Source organism: Electrophorus electricus, chromosome 6 (assembly GCF_041902795.1).
Source record: "Electrophorus electricus isolate QZ-2024a chromosome 6, ASM4190279v1, whole genome shotgun sequence".
NCBI lineage: Eukaryota > Metazoa > Chordata > Actinopteri > Gymnotiformes > Gymnotidae > Electrophorus > Electrophorus electricus.
In genome coordinates this window covers 37,026,350-37,048,604 of record NC_137502.1, presented here as the reverse complement: position 1 = coordinate 37,048,604, position 22,255 = coordinate 37,026,350, and the positions used below count along the sequence as shown (strand labels likewise).

At 45.3% G+C, this 22,255-nt stretch overlaps 2 protein-coding genes across 2 annotated transcripts; one reads left to right on the top strand and one right to left on the bottom strand.

The window, feature by feature from the left end:
* Window positions 1-1,212: 1,212 nt before the first annotated feature.
* On the top strand, window positions 1,213-5,190 carry kdelr3 (KDEL endoplasmic reticulum protein retention receptor 3). Its single transcript, XM_027026866.3, has 5 exons — window positions 1,213-1,622; window positions 2,091-2,191; window positions 2,523-2,681; window positions 3,761-4,013; window positions 4,239-5,190. Exons 1-5 carry the CDS (start codon window positions 1,532-1,534, stop codon window positions 4,280-4,282), a joined length of 648 nt encoding a protein of 215 aa, XP_026882667.1. The 5' UTR covers window positions 1,213-1,531; the 3' UTR covers window positions 4,283-5,190.
* Window positions 5,191-5,269: 79 nt separating this feature from the next.
* On the bottom strand, window positions 5,270-7,471 carry LOC113587913 (GTPase IMAP family member 9). Its single transcript, XM_027026862.2, has 2 exons — window positions 7,368-7,471; window positions 5,270-6,819 (listed from the first exon to the last, which is right to left on the bottom strand). The coding sequence occupies exons 1-2, from the start codon at window positions 7,450-7,452 to the stop codon at window positions 5,843-5,845; spliced, it is 1,062 nt and encodes a 353-aa protein (XP_026882663.2). The 5' UTR covers window positions 7,453-7,471; the 3' UTR covers window positions 5,270-5,842.
* Between the last annotated feature and the right edge of the window lie 14,784 nt (window positions 7,472-22,255).

Here is a 22,255-nt window from a genome sequence, read left to right as displayed (position 1 = left end):
GGATGACCGCTCGGAGGCTGGTGGCATGGTGAGCTGCGTGTGGAACAGTTATTGTATATGCAACAGTGAAGCCTCACAAGCTGACAGAGTGTGTGTGTGTGTGTGTGTGTGTGTGTGTGTGTGTGCGCACGCATGCATGCATGCATGCATGCGTGGTGGTGTAGTGACTTGTGGAGAAGGCTTGCTGTTTATTTTATATTTGTAAAAGGTGAATCTGTTAACTTTTTCCTGGACTTGTTGAGCTGGTTCTGTGGTTGAATTTCCACTCATGGAGCATTTTATTTAAACACTGGGGTAAATATTGGTTTAATGCAAAGGCAGAACATTGAACTTAATGTAGGGCAGTGGTAACTCACTGGTTAAAGTACTTGACTTCTAATCGGAAGGTTCCTGGTTCTAACCCTGCCACTGTTGGGCCCTTGAACAAGACCTGTAACGCTCAAGTTGTACTCACTCATAATTGTAAGTTGCTTTTGGATAAAAGCTAAATGCTGTAAATGTAAAATGTACACACTTGCAGATGATTGCCTTGTGGTAACGAAGGACAGCGACTATGCAGACATCAGTGAAGGCAATAGGATAAAGAACCGCTTACTGGCGCCCTGCAGTGTTAAGGTATAGTAGCTGAATTGGTAGATCACAAAATCCATTCGTCCCCTTTTGCCACGGGCCAGTTGCAGGTCTAATACAGAACATAAGTCAAGATGTGTGGCCAGATGTAAACAGCAGTCTAAATTAATCATGGATAAATTATTCCACTATCAACTGACATTAAAGATTTTTATATATTTTATTTGTTTGTCCATGGCCATACACTATTTATAGATTTAACAGGTGTCATGCACATGGAGCCCTGTATATTAGGTCTTGCTGAAAAGGTCTAAATGATGTACAAATGTACCAAACAGAGGAAACCACATTCTAAAGTGTAGATTAATATTATGTCCACGTTAATTCGTTAATACACCCAACACAGCGTATCAGTGAAGCCTCACCTCTATTATCATTCATATACTAATAGCGATTTCAGTTCGATGCTCACAAGTTAAAAACATCTAATACTGCAGAGCCCGAGTTACATTGCTAGAGAGACCAACTGTTCTCAGACCAGCTCCACCGTATGTCGATAAAGTGTGCCTTCCCCTTTAAATCAACCAGGTTTTCATTTTTGTGTCGGTTCACTAAATGACACCGCTCGCGCAATCGGATCCTCCTCGCGGGAACTGCCAGCCACGTCATCCACCAACTTTGCCCTAATAGAACGAGCTTGGTGTTAGGACGATTCCGCATTTGCACACATTTAAAGGAGATTTTAACCGCACTACAGACTGAGGCAAACTAAATTTAAACTCGCAGGAGCTAACTGCACCGCGCCCCGAGGAAACGGCCGCCTGCAGAAAAGTTACACGTCTTCATCCTCTAGAAAGCAGACTTCGAGATTTGCAGCGATCTGCACCGTATTCCTGCGCAGAACACAACACAACGCGACGTTTGTGCAGATAATTTATTCGTTTTATTATCAGAAGGCAGAATGAACATCTTTCGTCTGGCCGGTGACGTGTCGCATCTCGTGGCCATCATTGTCCTTTTCTTGAAGATCTGGCGGTCCAAATCCTGCGCAGGTATGTTCGTGAGGCTGTGCGTGGCTATTGCTCGTGGCTAATGTTATGTCACGGGCCTACTTCACAGCTCAGGTCCACGACCTAAAAAAACCAAACTCCTTTGCGGACTGTCTTGTTTTCTCTGGATGTAGTGAGGTGTTCGCTCTGCAACCAAATACGTGTTAAATGCATGACGAGTCAGCACGAGTGCGACGTTTTACTGGTGGTTTTGAGGGGTTGGTTTGCGGTGTTTTCGCGTTAGAATATGTTCAAAGTGCATAGGGTTGAACATTTTCACAGACCTAAATGCAAACATGTAGATAACAGGAAGCACACATGAAATGCCCCGTATCATCCCCTAAGTGATTCAACTCGTTACGTGGCACAGGGACAGATGGAGAGGATTGACACCAGGCGCGCGCACAGCGCATTGTCCGGCCTGGCTATATTAATAATACTACAGATCAATGCACTTGTCTGTGTGTGCAGGTATATCAGGGAAATCGCAGATTCTGTTTGCAGTTGTGTTCACCACCAGATATTTGGATCTGTTTACCAACTTCATCTCCATCTACAACACAGTTATGAAGGTAAAGTAAACAGATACCATGACTGGCTGTACAATGCTACTGCATGTAGCACACAATCACAGAAACTTAGTTATGACAGTGTTGGTCACTGCTACAACATGGTCATTAATGGAAGGTACCACACACACTCACATATACATATTCTTCATTTTCACAACAGTCACTGTAGTTTTTAAATAAATATATTTGCTTTATTACCCTATTAATTCTCACCTTCATTTTCTCTCCCCTCTTTCTCCCCTTTCTATTTGCTTCTATCATCACGCTCTTGCACTTTCTCCACCTTCTTTACCCCTCTCTTCTCCATCACCCCATCTCCCCCCCCCCTCAGGTAGTGTTCCTGGTCTTGGCCTATGCTACTGTACACTTGATCTATATGCGTTTCAGGCACTCCTATGACGCAGAGAATGACTCCTTCCGGGTGGAGTTTCTCCTGGTGCCTGTTGCTGGTCTCTCCTTCCTGGAGAACTATGCCTTCACCCCACTGGAGGTAAGAGCACACTGCCCCCTGGTGGTTAACGTCACCTACTCCTCAGAGTTCACCAGGGAGGCACTCTTGAAGGAGAAAAGTGCAAGCAGGATTTGGATGTGCAGTCAGGAGTTCAGCACGCTTCACTGATATTTTACCCGACCTTAAAGAGCTGGTGCAAAGTGCTCCAGCTGTGCACATGCTAGTTTAGCTGTATTCAAATACAAACAAGACAGTTGTGATGCAGGGCGACTGGAGATGTATATTGACTTTGCTGTTCGTCACTGCACGAATACCAGTAAGACACCAGCCAGGTGTTTTACTTCCACCTCCTCATTTGTACAGAACCGAAGGGTGCTTATTGGATAAGCTGCTGGACGTGAATAGTAACGTTATATCCATTATAATATGAAAATAATAAGTTATACTGAAAGAGTTTTGTGTTAAGAACATGATCAAACTCCTTGGGAATTCAGTGGAATTCCAGTGGTTCTTGGTGGAAATGCTGGAACTTCACCCTGACCTGAAGCTCTGGATCAGGTGTGGTAAAGCATGGGCAGTGTAGCTCAGTAGCTCCAGTGCTTAAGGTACTTGACTTGTAATCAGAAGGTTGCTCGTTCAAACCCCACCACTGCCAATTTGCCACTGTTGGGCTCCTGAGAAAGAACTGTAACCCTCAAGTTGTACTCAGTCATAATTTTAAGTTGCTTTGAATAAAAGTGTCAGCTAAATTCCATAAATGTAAATGGGAGTCTCCAGGGACTTGTAGCACTAGTGGAGAGTTTCCCTCCAGTGAAGTGTCCTCCTAAGCCTAGTCCTGGCCCTGATTTCTGGTGTGTTTCCCTACAGTGTTTGGGGTGGAATAATGGAACATGGTAACGCAGGGCAATTCCTGCCATGTGAGTGCTGTAGCCATCACAGGCTCGATTAGTCTGATATACTAGTGTGTTAAGTCTGGTTGTCTATATATGCATATATTGAATGCAGATAGCTTTTTCTCAAATATGTGAAAAATCTATGTTGTGTTCTGGTCTACTCAACAAAAGACACTGTACTTTCTAAGTTTGTGTGGTTGTGTGTGCATGTGTTCTTTGTGTTAGATTCTCTGGACATTCTCCATCTATCTGGAGTCAGTTGCCATCTTGCCGCAGCTGTTTATGATAACTAAGACAGGGGAGGCGGAGTCCATCACTACACACTACCTGTTCTTTCTGGGACTCTACCGCGTCCTCTACCTGGGGAACTGGATATGGCGGTACTACAATGAGAATTTCTTCGACCAGATTGCTGTTGTCTCTGGTGTTGTGCAGACAATCTTCTACTGTGATTTCTTCTACCTGTACTTCACCAGAGGTGAGGCTGTCACTTTGCCCCCTAGTGTCCATAGGTGTGAACTAAACTAAGCTGCCATCCAGGAAACATTTTTATTGGTTCTGTGCAAACCATTGTTTATAACAAACAATGCCATTATAACTCTTCCTTTCTCTCTCTCCCTCTTTCCCTTTCTTCATTCTCCATCTCTCCATCTTTCCTTCTCTTCCTCCATTTGTTCTCTCCCTCGCTGTGTCTCCTCTCCAGTGCTAAGAGGAAGTGGGAAGATGTCTCTGCCAATGCCAGTGTAAGGAACAGTCCACGCCCAGCCATTATCCAGCCCCGCCCACTATCCTGTCCCAACATTCCCTGTTCCTTGTTCAATTGAACTCACTATACACATCAGTCACATAACTACAAATCCTGGCCAAGACTTCTGCGACTTTTCTTTTTTTTTTATTTTTTTTTATTTTTTTTTTTTAAATAAAAATGACAAATTCCAGTCCACTTTGGCCTCATCCACCATAATAACAACAATTATACAGTGTGTGTGGAAATGTGCCTTAATGTACAGCTTTTCAGAGTTACAGGTTTTTAAAAAGGCCTCAAATACTCCTCAGATTGGAAGCACCTTACTTTACTGTCTTCCTTACTTTTCAAGGTGTGTGTGTGTGGGCGTGCACGCACACGTCACATGTGTCTTCATAAGACTTTTGCCAGTTTTTCAATTGTCAAAAAACTGCAAAAGGTGCTTTCTAGGTATGGCATGGGTGCAATGGAGGGACAAATTCTACATTTCAGCTTCTCATCTCTCTGACTCTGCCCTGTCTTTGTAAGCACTGTGTGTCCCTCCTGCTCTGGGTGTGCCTACAGTATGCTGGATCTGATTGGACTGTTGCCACATTATATGGTTTTATTCAGGTGTGTGTGTGTGTGTGTGTGTGTGTGTGTGTGTGTGTGTCGACATGCTGAATAAAGATTTTACATAATTTTCCATTAAATCAATTTAAGGTTAAGTTAAAATCACAGCCCAACTACTACACAGTTCCTCCATTCAGTGCAGTACTGTTACATCATAGTAGGATTTGCATTTTTAAGCAGTCTGTGTTTTAACTGAAAACAAGGAAAGTGGATTAGTGTAATCTGATCTGCCTTCTGTGTTCAGTGTGTTTTGTAAAATTAACGTTTTGTCAATAAAGGATAAAAGTGTTGTTTGCTATGGTGGACTCTGATGAATGAGTGTATTTTAAAGAGTGTGAATGATGTTCTTAGGGAATCTGATGTCCACATCAATATGGTGATTTGTAGAGACATTTTATTCACATCAGATTCACCCTTAAGTATGATGAAGGGGCATTAGCAGATGTTTCAATGGAGGTGAATTGAACTGAATTATGTGGGGAAAAAAGTTCAAAATTGTTAAAAGAAGCTATAATTCATTCATCCAGTGCCTGATCCTTTGCTGCTCACTGGCGCAACAGCAGTGACCATTACAGTCCATAACCCAGAACAGCTCACTATATTCCACTGGTCAGTACGTTACACAGACTAGTTCACTCTTAGCTCTTTTCTGCTGGCATGGTGCTTGATGAAAAAATCTCCAAAATTTCCACCTAAAAAAAAAGCTCAGCTGGCAAAACTGGTGTTCTGGCAGCATAATTGTGCCAGTCTGGAACCAACAAACCTGTGATGCATGCGGCCAAAGGGCGGAGCCCCAGCGTCACCACATACCCACGTTTCTGCCTTATAAAGGAAAAATCTTGAGAATCACAGCAAAAACATTAATGTATCTGTGTGGATATGTTTGATGGAAAAGCTGAAAAAGAGATGGGTGTTCACATTGCTTATGCTTTATTTCTGCGTGTGTCCCCTCACTTTAGAAGTAATTTGTGTTTGTAAAGCACTTTGCTCCCTTCCCTCACAGCCCCACCCACTACTTTAGCAGCAGATGTGATTGACAGCGGAGTGGAAGCTAAGGCCGCCGCCCTCTGCACGGCTTTAATTTTCTTCCCTTTGCCTTTGCCTTTGTCCAGCACCCCAGAGCTCTCTAGGGCTCCCTTGCCCATGGTGGCCAGCAGCTCACACCAGAACTCCCACTCTGCCTTCTTCCTTGCCTCCTCCTCTTCTCTCGTCTTCTCCTCATCAAGCCCCACCCGTGGCCCCTCCCCCTCTCCCTTCTCCAGCCCTTGCTTCTTCTCTCCCAGAATCCTCTGCTGCACCTGGCAGATGGCTGTTTCAGCATGCTGAAGCATCTCACAGGTGTAGCAGCCCCCACCATTGCGGTCCACCATGACGCTGATCTTCTCCAGCAGCATCTGCACCTGGACGGTGCACTCCTCGCCGCTCCTCGTGTTGTCCACTGCATGAAACCCACCCTCACACCTGCATGCAAACTCCCAGAGTTCCTTGCTCTCGCGCAAGTAGGTCTCGGCGGATTTGCCGTGCAGCTGGTCGGCCCAGGTGAGGAGGAGGAGGGTATATTTGAGGGCATGGGACCCGAAGAGGGAGCTGAGCCAGTCGAGGGCGGTGTGCTGCTCTGTTGTCAGCCTCCCCGGCTGGAGGACTAACAGGAACGCATGAGGCCCGGGGGCAGAGAGAATCACGCAGCGTCCCACCTCCGCACACACCTCCTCAGGGGACAGACAGGTGTCGAAGAAGCCTGGGGTGTCAATTACCTGCAGGCCATGCCCCTCCACGATGCCATAGGCTCGTTCACACTGTTGGGTGATGGAAACAGGTGAGACGTCTGTCTGGAAGGCCGGAATTCCCAGGATGGTGTTCCCTGTTGAGCTTTTCCCTGAGCCTGTCCGGCCGAGCAAGACAATCCGCAGAGCTGGACGCACACTCTCTACAGAGAAGAATGTAAAACACACACTGAAAAGCTGCCACAGTGTCTCACATATATTCATCATTCTTTCATGGTTTGAACATTCCGTCATTTGTGTTTATTTTCTGTATGAATTGCTTATTTCATTTGAATTTTTACAGTGAGCACAGTGAAGATGGCACAATAACGAGACCCCTTCCACCTAATGAGCAAAGATCAAAGCGAGGAACCATCCTCTGGCGATCACGGGCAGTAAAGAAACACGCAAAAGACTCTGTATTATTGATAAAGCACTGAAGATAAATATGAGCAGAACGAGACTTATTGGAGACGCAGCTGTGTCCTTTGCGTTGCAGTAGCCTTTACTTTAGCTTTAGAGATAGATGCTCGTCTTTCCTGCCCAATTACATTCGCATTTCAAATCATCTGTAGCATCCGGAGAGGGTATTGCTTCGGACAAGACGGAAGCTGCGCAGAGCATCGGCGCTGAACCGAGGCGTAACATCTCTCAATCCTGCGCCACGTTCTGTCAAAACTAACCTGCACGATGACAAGTGCATTTCACTCACCTATGGAAGACGCCATAGCTCCTCGCGCAACCTGCGATACAGGAACCGCACGCGAAACGAGAGCGCAGTACAGGAGCTCGTGCATACGCTCAATTTATGTTCATGGCTCGTGACGTCGTCTAGCAACAACCCGAAATGACCTTTGACTTTATAGGAATTTTGGTGTATAAACACATATTTTCTTCCCATGTCCATTACATATATGAAACAATAAAGATAAAGTATTATATATGCAATTTATTTAAACGTTTATAATAAAGAATCCTCATCCCGAGAACAGGTTTGCTCATTGTATATCATTAGTCAGTTATTTAATCAAAATGATACATTAATGACTTATTCGGAATTTTAAAGAGTAATCTTATCCGATATCAATAAAAGTTTGATTTCTTTTTGATGCAATCTAATCAGGGCTTGCAGTACTCCTCAAGAACATGGCAAACACTCTGCCTATGTTACCTCTTGACTCTATTGATCAGATAATGGCTTCTTACTGAAGTACAGGTCAATAACCATAGAATAGCCAGGAATTATTGCAGAAGGATGTAGTTTCTGTTTCATATTTTATGTTGTATTGCAATAATATGGTTTAAATTGTAATTTACCTAATAACAAAATTTACTTAATAACAAAATGAAAGAATTACTTTTTAAAAATATACACAAATATTATGCTTCTAAAACATTATATAGATATTAACTGCTCATTTAGTGATTTATTGCCTGAAAGCATTTTTTTTTTTTTTGGATCTGCTCTTACTGCTGTTGTTTGTGGAAAGATGTCTGTAACCTAATTATACAGAAACTTGATTGGGATTTCTCCCATTATTTCAACATGTATAGTTTGGCTTTACAAACATCTCCTTTAACAAAGCAGATAAATATTATGTCAATAACTTAATTACAGCCTTAGCAAAATTACATAACCATAAGTGTAAATATTTTAATCAAAAACTGCTACTTATTGTATTTACAAATGAACAAACAATACCTAAAACAATTACATGTTCAAAGAATAATAAATCTGTTAAAACACTGGGTCAGTGCAAGCCCTTTGCTCTTTGTCTGTCATATGTGTGTATGTGCTTCCTGTCTGATACTCGGTTTCCGTGTCTGATATGGAGTTCCTGTGTCTGATATGGGGTTCCTGTGTCTGATACTGGGTTTCCCTGGCTGTTTTCTTCTTGTTGGGTATATCTATCTGTATTTGTGTGTAACTGTTCGGTATATCTGTCTGTTTTTGTGTTTAACTGTTGGGTATATCTGTCTGTATTTGTGTTTAACTGTTGGTCTGTTTTTGTGTTTAACTGTTGGGCATATCAAGCGATCCACCATCGTCCCCATCCCAAAGAAACCTCAACCCTCGACCCTACTGCCCTGCTGCCCTCACATCAGTCGTGATGAAGTGCTTTGAAAAGCTAGTCAGAGACTTCATCACCTCTTCACTGCCAGCCTCCATGGACCCACTGCAGTTTGCATACCACCAGAACCACTCCACTGATGATGCAATTGCACATCTGCGCCACACCACACTGACCCACCTGGACAAAGGGAAGGGTAATTATGTTAAAATGCTGTTTGTCAACTACAGTTCAGCATTTAATACCCTCATCCCCTCCCTAATCACTACTAAGTTGCAGGATCTAGTACTGCATACATCCCTGTGTGACTGGATCTCCAACTTCCTAACAGACAGACCACAATCAGTACGGGTGGGCAACTGCGCCTCATCCACCCTCACCCTCAGCACTGGAGCTCCTCAGGGTTGTGTCCTAAGCCCCCTGTTCTATTCACTGTACACCTATGACTGCGCAGCCACTTCCAGCATTTTCGCATGTCTGTGTGTGTGTGTGTGTGTGTTTGTGTGTGTGACTAGCACTCTGCTCCAGATTTCCATTATTACTGCATGCTGTGTCTACTTATATTTGTACATATTTATCCAACACAGCTAAAGCAAAACACAGTCAACAAAGTAGTAGTTCCGGCTCATGCAGAAGAGCAGTGTCACTTACATTTTAAAAAATCAGTGAAACAAATACTCATCATCAACTCATTGATCGAGGAGCTCACCCACTCCACCATGTTCCTGGGAGGTATACTGCACAGATTGGTGGTCAGTTGTGGTACTGCAGCCTGTGCCTCCTCCACTTGGCTAGAGGTAGGAGCACAGCTCAGTGCCAGCCCTTCACTCAGATCAGCCCCACCTTCACTATACACATGGAGAATAGTGTGAGATGGATTCTCCAGAATTAACTCTGGATCAGCCAGAGTTATGTGTGTGTTATGTATGTGTGTGTGTGTGTGTGTGTGTGTGTGTGTGTGTGTGTGTGTGTGTGTGTGTGTGTGTAGGTGTGTCTGGTGTGTGTGGTGTGTGTGTAGGTGTGCTGGAGGCTGGGATAGAGTGGACTGGGACCCAGCTAGACAACACAGCTTTAGAATTAAATGATGTTTAATGTGTGTGAGAAGTGAAGCTCTGCCTATCCTGTTTGTGTGTGTATGTGTGTGTGTGTTTAGGCCCACCTATGATAAAAGTGTGTGTGTGTGTTTATTGTTAGCTGGCCTACCTGGGCTGAGAGTGTGAGAGTTTGCGTTCTTCCTGTTTTTCTTCTTCATTGAGTGTTTTGACAGGTAGTGAGTTCATGACTAGACAGAGAGGAACCACCCCCCCAACGCTGACGCAAGCAAACACACTGCTTCACATCCAGTATCCATCTGTAATCATGCCACCTAGAGTCCAGACTCTACACTCACACACACAAACACACACACACACACATAATACAATTACACACACATCCAAGGAAGGAAGGAAGATGAGAAGCCAGCTATGTTTTGTACTTTGTGTGATCAGGTAAACACACCTGAGAGAGCTATGTGTGTGTGTGTGTGTGTGTATACTGAATGTTATCAGGTAAACACACCTGGGAGAGGTGTGTGTGTGTGTGTGTGTATACTGAATGTTATCAGGTAAACACACCTGAGAGAGGTGTGTGAAGTGTGCTAATCTCTCTGGCTTCCAGCACCTCTCTGCAGTCCAGTGCCTCCTGCAGTGCATGCTGGGACAGATAGAGGTCAAGCTCCAGACGCACCCAGGCATGGCAGTAAAGGGACAGCAGCACACCCAGAAAGCATCCTGAACACACCCAGAGAGCCACTACAGGGAGCGCGGAGCTACAAACACTATGGCACTGTGTGTCCATACCTGCTTATGTGCACATGCAAGCCTGAGAGTTTGAACAACACTTAAGCTCCTGCATACTGCTGCTACTTTGGTAAACATCCAACAGGATTTGTGATAAACGTGGTAGTGGTGAAATGTGGCAGTGGTGTGGGTGTAAGGTATTTGTGTAGGTGTAGGTGTGGGTGTGGTTTAGGTGTGGGAGTGGTGTTTTTGTGGGAGTGGTGTAGATGTGGGCGTATTGTAGGTGTGGGAGTGGTGTAGGTGTAGGTGTGGGAGTGTTGCAGGTGTGGGTGTGGGTGTTGTGTAGGTGTGGTGTGGTGTGGTGTGGGTGTGGTGTAGGTGTGAGAGTGGTGCAGGTGTAGGTGTGGGAGTGGTGTAGGTGTGGGTGTGGTGTAGGTGTGGGAGTGGTGTGGTGTGGGTGAGGTGTAGTTGTAGGTGTAGTGTAGGTGTAGGTGTGCTGTAGGTGTGGGTGTGGTGTAGGTGTGGGAGTGGTGTGGTGTAGGTGTGCTGTCGGTGTGGGTGTGGTTTATGTGTGGGAGTGGTGCAGGTGTAGGTATGGGAGTGCTGTAGGTGTGGGTGTGGTGTGGTGTGGTGTAGGTGTAGGTGTAGGTGTGGGAGTGGTGCAAGTGTAGGTGTGGGAGTGTTGTAGGTGTGGGTGTGGTGCAGGTGTAGGTGTGGGAGTGTTGTAGGTGTGGGTGTGGTGTAGGTGTGGTGTGGTGTAGGTGTAGGAGTGGTGTCGGTGTGGATGTGGTGTTGGTGTGGGAGTGGTGCAGGTGTAGGTGTGGGAGTGTTGTAGGTGTGGGTGTGGTGTGGTGTGGTGTGATGTAGGTGTGGGAGTGGTGCAGGTGTAGGTGTGGGAGTGTTGTAGGTGTGGGTGTGGTGTGGTGTTGATGTGGGAGTGGTGCAGGTGTAGGTGTGGGAGTGTTGTAGGTGTGGGTGTGGTGCAGGTGTAGGTGTGGGAGTGTTGTAGGTGTGGGTGTGGTGTGGTGTAGGTGTGGTGTGGTGTAGGTGTGGGAGTGGTGTGGTGTAGGTGTGGTGTGGTGTAGGTGTGGGAGTGGTGTCGGTGTGGTGTAGGTGTGGGAGTGGTGCAGGTGTAGGTGTGGGAGTGTTGTAGGTGTGGGTGTGGTGTGGTGTTGGTGTGGGAGTGGTGCAGGTGTAGGTGTGGGAGAGTTTTAGGTGTGGGTGTGGTGTAGGTGTGGGAGTGGTGCAGGTGTAGGTGTGGGAGTGTTGTAGGTCTGGGTGTGGTGTGGTGTAGGTGTAGATGTAGACGTGATGTGGTGTAGGTGTGGGAGTGGTGTAGGTGTGGCTAGCAGGATTAGATTCGCACTTACCCAGTTTGTGCAGAGGCATGCTGAGCAGAGGGGCTTGGCTGCCCTCTAGTGACCAATAACTGGCACTGAGGAAGCAGCAGGAGCAAAGAAATTTCATCCCCCAATTGGACTAGCTCCTGAGTGTACACGCCATACTGATATGCCTGAACAGAGAGAGAGAGAGAGAGAGAGAGAGAGAGAGAGAGAGAGAGAGTGTGTGTGTGTGTGTGTGTGTGTGTGTATAATTGAATGTGTATTTGTGTAAGTGTGTGTAATTGAATGTATGTGGATGTATGTGTGTGTAATTGAGCACGTGTGTGTCTGTATGTGTGTGCGTATGTGTGAATGTGTGTGAATGTGTGAGTGTGTGTGTGAATGTGTGAGTGGGTGTACCCTGTGCAGAGGAATGTCGAATTTGGTCAGCAGTTGTGTAACTGCAGACCTCAGAGCTCTCACAAATTCCTCAACTCCAGAGCTGTCAATCAACTCTTCATTCCCAGCTACTGAGCTGCCAGTCACTGTTTGGCCACTCCCATCAGCTCCACTCGCTGCTTGTCTCTGTAACCTGCTCCACTCCTCCCTGCAGGCAGAAAAATAGAAAAATACCACTTGCTGGGCCAAAGCCTGAGTGAATGTTAAAGGACAGGCTCTACACATGGCATGTGTGTAGACATGGCATTATCTCTATAGAGTAGATATTTTCCCTACAGAGTACACGTGACATTTTCTCTACAGCGTAGACATGACGTTTTCTCCGTTTTTTTTACGTAATTTTACAGGGTAAAAACGCAGCAGGTGGAGCGCTGCATTACCGGGAGACATGTGGGTTTGTGCGGACGCGTGTGTGGCACAACAGGTTGGGAAGTCGTAGGGGCACTAGGACCCTGAGCTGCTCCACAGAGCGACACAGCTTGAGGATCCCCACATACAAACCAGGCCGAGCCCTCTGAACACTGCCTGTGATAACACAGCTCCTCCTACAGGTGGCGAGAAAAAGAGAGTTTTGTTTGCCTTCATGCAGTTTCAGGGAAAATTCAAGGGCTAGAAAAACTCTTATTACATATAGGTAATCAAATTAATATATTAGTTGTGTGTACATGTGCCCAGAGGTGCTGTGTTTATGTTTGTGCATGTGTGTGTGTGAATATGTCTACCCTGAGTCGCTCTCTCAGTAAGTCGAGGGCAGTTGGCTCTGGCAGTAACTGGTTTCTGCACCATCTCTGCTCAGCGTGGTCTAGTGGAGTCCAGTGCAGCAACAACACACCTCCACCCTACACAGAGGCTGAGTCAAAGTTTCCTCACACACAGTCAAGTGTCGAAGATGTTTGTGTGTATATGTGTTTGAAAAGTGAAGTTGTGGTCTTACCTCTGCAAAATACGTACAAACTTGGTGGTGGAATGGAAGAGCTGTTTGAGTCCATGGGAAACAGATAAACATTTAACAGAACTCAGACTCTCTCTTTACACACACACACACACACACACACACACACACACACACACACACACATACACAAAGACACACAACTACAAACAAATACAATAGATTAGCCATAATATGTATTTTGTTACTTGAGCATTATTCTTGTCCAGTGTAGGACTGTGTGTGTACGTGCTCACACATGCACAAGCACGTGTGTGTGTGTGTGTGTGTGTGTGTATATGTGTGTGTGTGTGTGTGTGTGTGTGTGTGTGTGTGTGTGTGTGTATATATGTGTGTGTGTGTGTGTGTGTGTGTGTGTGTGTGTGTGTATGTGTGTGTGTGTATATATGTGTGTGTGTGTGTGTGTGTGTGTGTGTGTGTGTGTGTGTGTGTGTGTGTGTGTGTATATGTGTGTGTGTGTGTGTGTGTGTGTGTGTGTGTGTGTGTTAGATTACCTGTGCAGGGTCCTCTGTAAGTGGATTCTCTGATCTGCTCCAGTAAACTCATTGCAGCCTCCTGAGTGCTTCCTCTGACTCTCACACTGCTGCACTCCCTCCAACCTGCAGGAGGCAACAGAGCAAAAGGTCTAACTTACTAATGCTTCAAAGTATGGTGCATGCTGCTTTATCTAAAAATATTAAATGGTCTAATAAAAGCAATCAATCAATTTTAGCTGAATCCACACTGCTCGGGGCAGAAGTGATGCAGTCTGACATAACCAATTATCCTGGCCATGCAGACTTTAAGGAGAAAGGCATCTGAAGAGGTATTACTTCAAGTTGGCCACTTGATGTCATCTTTTTTTAAATTAAATTCAGTAACCAAGCTGTGAAGCAGTCAAACATGGATATCATTTCAGCATGAAAAAACTAAATGTTAAAAGGTCAACTTTAGTGTGGGATTAACCATCATTATAGCATTACCACAATTAGCAGGGTGTAGTTTCTAATACTTACTGGAAGGGGCAGCATTAGGTGGCCTGCTGCACTGTGGTGGTCCCCAGCCTTTCATGTTGTAGGCGCTTACTCTCACATAATACTGTACCCCCTACAAACACCAACACAAACACCATTTCACATAATACTCCACCCCCTACAAAGGCCACCACAAACACCACTTCACCCTCACACCATGCATGTTGTGACTTATAGTCTTCGGTCCTGTGATGTGGAACAAAGGGCTTTTGGTGTCAGTAACGTATCCACAGCCAGTCAGTGGGATAAAACCAGCAGAGGAACTCCACTCTACTACAGACAGACAGACACAAACACACACACAGAGAGAGAGAGAGAGAGAGAGAGAGAGAGAGAGAGAGAGAGAGAGAGAGAGAGAGAGAGAGAAATAGAGGAAGAGGTATTTGTCAACATGGGGAAAAAATACACACAGACACAAAGTTCAGTACAACCTTCAACCTACACACACTTATCCACACACACCCTTGTAAGTGGTGATGAGGCTGGATTCACATCCCACTGGTTTTCTGATGGACACACTCAAAGCACTCTCACGCATGATCAGGAGGGCAGCAACACTGGGGGGCTCTAGAGTGGAAAGACTCAAGACTTCTATTTCACAGGAGTCGCAGTACTAAACATGTACACTGTGTGTGTGTGAGTGTGTGTGTGTTTGTGTGTGAGTCTTGTGTGCTTGTGTGTGTGAGTGTGTGTGTGTGTGTGAGTGTGTGTGTGTTTGTGTGTGTGAGTGTGTGTGTGTTTGTAGCCATCATGTGGACTTTCTTTCTCATGCGTGTGTACAAGCCCTGTCGGAGAGTCCAGACATCGAGCCGTCTCTGGGTGTGGGCCTGGGCTTGTAGCCCCACCCTCGCTCTGACTGACAGGTCTGCCCTACTCTCCTCCACCTTCTGTTTAGCCAATGAGACAAGTATATCCAACTTCACTGACCACTCAGATGGTTTGATCACTAAAGGCAGGATTAGAGTGTAAAACCAGCAACAAATGCAAATATGTCCGTAGGACCTAACTCTTGTTTGGTGGTACGAGAGAGTATAGTAGTATGCTAGGCAGCGTGGCATTATGGTATGATATTATAACAACATTATGTTAAGAAAGTATCTCAGTCGGCAATATATTAGCATGTTAATGTAGTGAGTATGGTAGTAGTATAATAGTGTACTAGTACAGTACGCCGGATAGCTGTCACTCACCATTTGGGTTTTGCCTTGCTCCTGCCTTCACAAGCAACTGGATGAGTACGGAATTGTGAGTAAGGATGGCTATGTCCAGAGGGACGAGCCCCTGTTCATTCACACTGTTCTTTCTCGCATATCCTCACTATCCCTGTCTCCTCTGTCACTCACGCACAGCAGGGGCCGCACTGCCGGAGTGTCCCCACGTTCCACAGCCTGCCAGAGAGATGCATACTTTAGAGAGAGATAGAGAGAGAGAGAGAGAGAGAGAGAGAGAGAGAGAGAGAGAGAGAGAGAGAGAGAGAGAGAGAGCGAGAGAGAGAGCGAGAGAGAGAGAGAGATGGAGGGAGAGGTTAGAGGCAGAAAAAGACATGATGAGGTGGAGAGAGACTCATACAGTTGTCAGATTATACTATTATGCTCAGATTGTGCTGTTGCTCTGCAGGTATAGTGACTGTGACTGTGTTATTGTGGGTTGGCAGAATGTTACTGAGGGTGGGGAGAATGATACTGTGGGTGGGGAGAATGTTACTGTGGGTGGGGAGAATGATACTGTGGGTGGGGAGAATGTTACTGAGGGTGGGGAGAATGTTACTGTGGGTGGGGAGAATGATACTGTGAGTGGGGAGAATGTTACTGGGGGTGGGGAGAGTGATACTGTGGGTGGGGAGAATGTTACTGTGGGTGGGGAGAATGTTACTGTGGGTGGGGAGAATGATACTGTGAGTGGGGAGAATGTTACTGAGGGTGGGGAGAATGTCACTGTGGGTGGGGAGAATGATACTGTGGGTGGGGAGAATGATACTGTGGGTGGGGAGAATGTTACTGTGGGTGGGGAGAATGTTACTGTGGGTGGGGAGAATGATACTGTGGGTGGGGAGAATGATACTGTGGGTGGGGAGAATGATACTGTGGGTGGGGAGAATGATACTGTGGGTGGGGAGAATGATACTGTGAGTGGGGAGAATGTTACTGTGGGTGGGGAGAATGTTACTGTGGGTGGGGAGAATGATACTGTGGGTGGGGAGAATGTTACTGTGGGTGGGGAGAATGATACTGTGGGTGGGGAGAATGTTACTGTGGGTGGGGAGAATGATACTGTGGGTGGGGAGAATGTTACTGTGGGTGGGGAGAATGTTACTGTGGGTGGGGAGAATGATACTGTGGGTGGGGAGAATGTTACTGAGGGTGGGGAGAATGATACTGTGGGTGGGGAGAATGTTACTGTGGGTGGGGAGAATGTTACTGTGGGTGGGGAGAATGATACTGTGGGTGGGGAGAATGTTACTGTGGGTGGGGAGAATGATACTGTGGGTGGGGAGAATGTTACTGTGGGTGGGGAGAATGATACTGTGGGTGGGGAGAATGTTACTGTGGGTGGGGAGAATGATACTGTGGGTGGGGAGAATGTTACTGTGGGTGGGGAGAATGTTACTGTGGGTGGGGAGAATGATACTGTGGGTGGTGAGAATGACACTGTGGGTGGGTAGAATGTTATTGTGAGTGGAGGGCATGTTTTTGTAGGTGGGGAGAATGTTATTGTGAGTGGGAAGATAGTTGATTCTTACATTAGCTACTGTTTTGCTAGAATGTTTGCTGAATTCAGACTCTTCCCCTTCGGTGGGTGAGTCGCTGACCATCACTCTAAGGCCTAAAGATTGCCTCCTCTGAGGGAGTTTCCTGATAGATGCAGACATTATGGTGGAAAGATACGGAAAAGAGAGGGAAGTGGAGGGGTAAGTAGAGAAATATGTAACAAGGTATACAGAAACAGGAAGAGGATGTTGATTAGAAATGTGGTATTAAAAACACAGACAGAGAGAGAAAGACACACAGAGAAATTAATAATTATTTACACATTTACTCCAAGGTCACCAAATGAGTTTGTGTTATTATTCTAAAGTAAGATAAAAGCCCATCAGTGGTTATCAAGCTAAATTAGTCTGTGCTGTGTTTATATGTTTATAAACATAAAATGATGCACATTTTAACAATATTTAAATTATGTCACTGCCTTTCAAGAGTGGTGTGTAACCGGAATTGCACATCACTGTAGGGAAGACAAAGGAGATTACTTCATGTGCAGGGGAAATTAAGTGAAATTAAATGAATCTCTACCAGTAGAAATTAAGGGTTTGCCGATAGAGACAGTGAGTAATTTTAAATATCTCAGTACGGTTCTGGACACCCACCTGAGCTTTGAGGGAAACTGTGATTTCATATACAAAAAAGCATTACAGCAGCTTTATCTCATTAAAAACTATGTGAGTATGTGGTTAATGTCCGGGTGGAAAGTGTTTATAATAGGACAGCAACTGACGAAAACTCATCAGAATTGTGAGAACTGGCAGTTAATTAATAGGAGAGAATAAAAGACATATGGAAAATCTGTGTTCATCTTGCCAGTTTCTCAGACATGAATTCAGTGCACACAGAAGCAACTGATTGAGCATTATTAACATTCTGACAGGGCCTGAGAAACTCTGGACTTTGTTATTCTTTCTCTTGCCATTAGTGAAACCAACTTCGTTTTCATAGCCAACATCCAAATAAGTTAAACTCTAGTGTGTGTGCATGAGTGTGTGTTTGAGAGAGTAAAGAGAATAAAATGACTTATTTCTAATGATACCAGTATGCATGTTTGTAGCATTGCAAACAAGTTTAATCGAGAGATATGTTTAAATTCAATCCCTTCCAAGAATTTCCTTTGTCAAGAATATAAAATCCGAGATCTACCTTAATGTCTTGCAGACCGACGTCTCCAAGTTATATTTACGTGTGGCAGCTCGTGCACCAACCACGCCCCCAAGCAACCGCGCGGGGCGCATTTTATTTATTTTCATGCTATTGATCAACTGCTATTGTGGCAGCTGGCAATAAAGGTACAACTGGCAATAAGATGCACCCAAACGGTAGTATAACTCTAACCCTAGAAATAATAGGCCAATGTTGTTGTAATAGCACACTGTTAATATTCAGAGAGAGAGAGAGAGAGAGCTGCTGCTGCTGACTGTGGTTCTGAGGTTACCAGAACATCAGCTGTGCTCATTTACATTTACATTTATGGCATTTAGCAGACGCTCTTATCCACAGCGACTTTGTCATTTATTCAAATTCAAGTTTGGTTTATTTGTCATGTACATACACGGTATAAAGAGAGAAATATATATATACACAAAAAAAAAAAATAATAATAATATAACAATGCATGTACAATATATATATAATATGTATATTCACAATGTACAAATGGATATGTACACAATGTACAATTCCAGCTTACAAATTTACAGATTTACAGTCACATGGTGGTGGTGGTCCCTACAGTTTATCAGTTTCCCTGATTCAGGGCCCGAATTGCCTGTGGGAAGAGGCTCCTCTTCAGTCTCTCTTTTTTGGTCTTCAGCGAGTGAAAGCGCTTCCCGGACCTCAACAGAGAGAAGAGCCTATTGTTGGGATGGGTGGGCTCCTTCACAATCCTCCTGGCCTTGGTCTGGAACCGCTTGTAATAGATGGTCTGCAGGTCAGGAAGCCCCGTATGAGTGATGCGCTCTGCTGAACGCACCACCCTTCGGAGTGCTTGTCTGTCCTGCTTGGTGCTGTTCCCAAACCAGACTGTGATGTTCCCCCTGAGAATGCTCTCAATAGTGCAGGTGTAGAAGTTCCGCAGTACCTTGGAGGGCAGTCTGAAGTCTCTTAGGCAGCTGACGAGCCTTCTTTGCCAGGGAGTTGGTGTGGTGGGACCAGGACAGGTCCTGCAAGATGTCAACTCCAAGGTACCTGAAACTATCTAATCTCTCCATTGGTTCCATTGATCCTCACAGGTTGGTAGTGCTGCTCCTGCTTCTTGCTGAAGTCCACAATCAGCTCCTTTGTCTTGCTGACGTTTAGCAGGAGATTATTTTCCTGGCACCAGTTTTCCAGGTGTTTAATCTCCTCCAGGTAGGCCCTCTCATCGTTGTCCGAGATCATAGAATATATCCAAGTACAGTATAGTAGGTTAGAATTAAACATACCAATGAACTAGAATACTGTAGAATACAGGGATGAATGCTGATACCTAAAAGTGTAAAATACATAAGGTCTATCTTAAACAATGATAAGTGCTATAAACAATAAGTGCTAGAGTTTGTTAAAAAACATAAATAGTGCCCTACAATAAGTTCTAAATTAGTCAGTCAATAAGGGAACAGTGTCAGTTGTCCTTTAAATATTCTGAAAATAAATGGGACTTCAGTCTGCGTTTGAAGACTGTGAGGGACTCTGCTGTCCGGACAGCAAGCGGGAGTTCGTTCCACCATCTTGGAGCCAGGACAGAATATAGTCTTGATGCTTGTCGTCCATGAGACCTCAAGCAAGGTATTTCAAGCCGAGCTGTACTTGAGGTACAGATCGGGCTTTGACCATTGACGTCATGTATGAAGGGGCTGGTCCATTTTTGGATTTGTAGGCAGGCATCAAGGTTTTAAATCTGATGGGTGCAGCTACAGGGAGCCAATGAAGGGAGCGCAGCAGTGGAGTAACGTGTGAACTTCGGAAGATTGAAGACCAGTCGTGCTGCTGCATTCTGGACAAGTTGTAGAGGTTTGATGGCTCTTAGAGGAAGACCAGCAAGTAGCGAGTTGCAGTAGTCTAGCTTTGAGATCACAAGAGACTGCACAAGCACCTGGGTAGCTTCCTGCCAAAGAAAGGGTCGAATCCTTCGTATGTTACAAATGAGGAATCTCCAAGACCGGGTTAGATTAGAAACATGAGTTGAGAACGACAACTGGTTGTCCAAAGTTACGCCCAGGCTACGGGCAGCTCCGGATGGTGATACCAGGGAGTTCTCAAAGGAAACAGTGAGGTCATGGTAAGGGTTGGGAGTATCTGGGATGAACAGAAGCTCAGTTTTACTGGGGTTGAGCTTAAAGTGGGGGGCTGTCATCCATGACGCAATGTCAGTCAAGTATGCCGAGATATGTCTGGAGACCTGTGTGTCAGAGGGTGGAAAAGAAAGAAATAATTGAGTGTCATTGGCATAGCAGTGGTAGGAGAAACCATGAGAAGATATTACATCATCAAAAGAACGAGTATACAAAGAGAAGAGAAGGAGGCCCAATACTGAGCCATGTGGAACACCAGTGGAGAGTCTACACGGTTTGGATGTGGATCCTCTCCATGTCACTTGATAGTACCATCCATCCAGATAGGACTGAAACCATCTCCAAGCAGAGCCAGTCACAGCAAGCATGGAAAGAACAGATAGAAGAATGTTGTGGTTCACTGTGTCAAAGGCTGCTGAAAGGTCTAGAAGAATCAAAACAGATGACTGTTTGGCAGCTTTAGCGGCATGAAGTTTCTCAGTCACCGCTATGAGGGCCGTTTCTGTAGAATGTGCCGGTTTGTAGCCAGACTGATTGGGATCATGCAGCTGGTTCTGGGTGAGAAAAAGAGACAATTGATTATAAACTGCTTGTTCAAGGGCTTTTGAGAGGAAAGAAAGAAGTGATACCGGTCTGTAGTTGGTAATGCTGGAGCTGTCAAGTGTGGCCTTCTTGAGGATTGGTACCACCCTGGCGGTTTTGAATGCAGTAGACACGTATCCAGAAGATAAGGAGTTGTTGATGATGACAGAGATGAAAGGAAGCAGATCTCTTGTGATTGTCTGGAACAGAGCAGAAGATATTGGATCCAGTGGACATGTAGTCAGATTGCTGGAAGCCAGGAGTTGAAGAATTTCATCTGAGGAGAGAGGAGAAAAAGAAGTCAGAGAGTTGGATGTTGGGGAATGCACATTGGTTGGAGGAGTGGGAACAGAGGAAAAGGACTGGTGGATTGCTGCAACCTTCTCCTCAAAGAAGGTGATAAAATCTTCCAGAGTAAGAGATGAGGAAGGAGGGGGAGGGGGAGGATTAAGGAGAGAAGAAAAAATAGTGAAGCGCTTGCGTGGATCAGATGATGATGATTCGAATTTCTCTCTGTAGTAGGATGACTTTGCAGATGTTACTTCCAGTGAGAACTTGGAAAGGAGAGACTTGTATGAGCTAAGGTCTGAATCTACGCGAGATTTCCTCCACCACCTCTCTGCAGTCCTTAGTTCTTTCCTGTGGCAGCAAAGTGTTTCTGTTAGCCAGGGGACAGGTGGGGAGGACTTAGCGGGTCTAGAGGAGAGAGGGCACAGAAGATTCATTAATGAGGAGAATGTAGAAATGAAAGTATTTGTAACTGTATCCAAAGAAAGAGAGGACAGAGAGTCAGGGTGAGAAAGGGTGGACAAAATAGTAGAAGTAAGGGAAGAGGTAGTTATGGAGTGCAGATTGCGACGGAGGAAGGAGGAACATGTTGGAGAGGACTGTATGGAAAGAGAAGGAAGGGAGAGAGAGAAGGATACAAAGTGATGGTCCGAGAGGTGTAGGGAGGCAACTGCAATGTCTGATGTTGTGGTGGTACTGGTGAAGATCAGGTCCAGAACATTGCCCGCTTTGTGAGTCAGAGGAGAGTGGTTGAGGGTGAGGGCAAATACTGTCAGCGGAAGGATGCAAGAGGAATGCAGCTTGTCTGATGGAAGGTTGAAGTCACCAAGGAGAATGAGTGGATTTCCTTCAATGGGGAAATGACTCAGAAGGATGACGAACTCATCAATGAAATGATCTAGGGAACCTGGAGTGTGGTAGATGACAATGATAAGAAGTTTGGTGGGGAAAGACACTGTAATGGCATGAAATTCAAAAGAGGAGATGGAAAGTGTAGAGAAGGAAAGTGGAGTGAAACGACACTCTCGAGACATTAGTAAACCTGTACCACCACCCCTGCCAAGACGCCTCAGAGAATGCGTAAATGAAAAGGC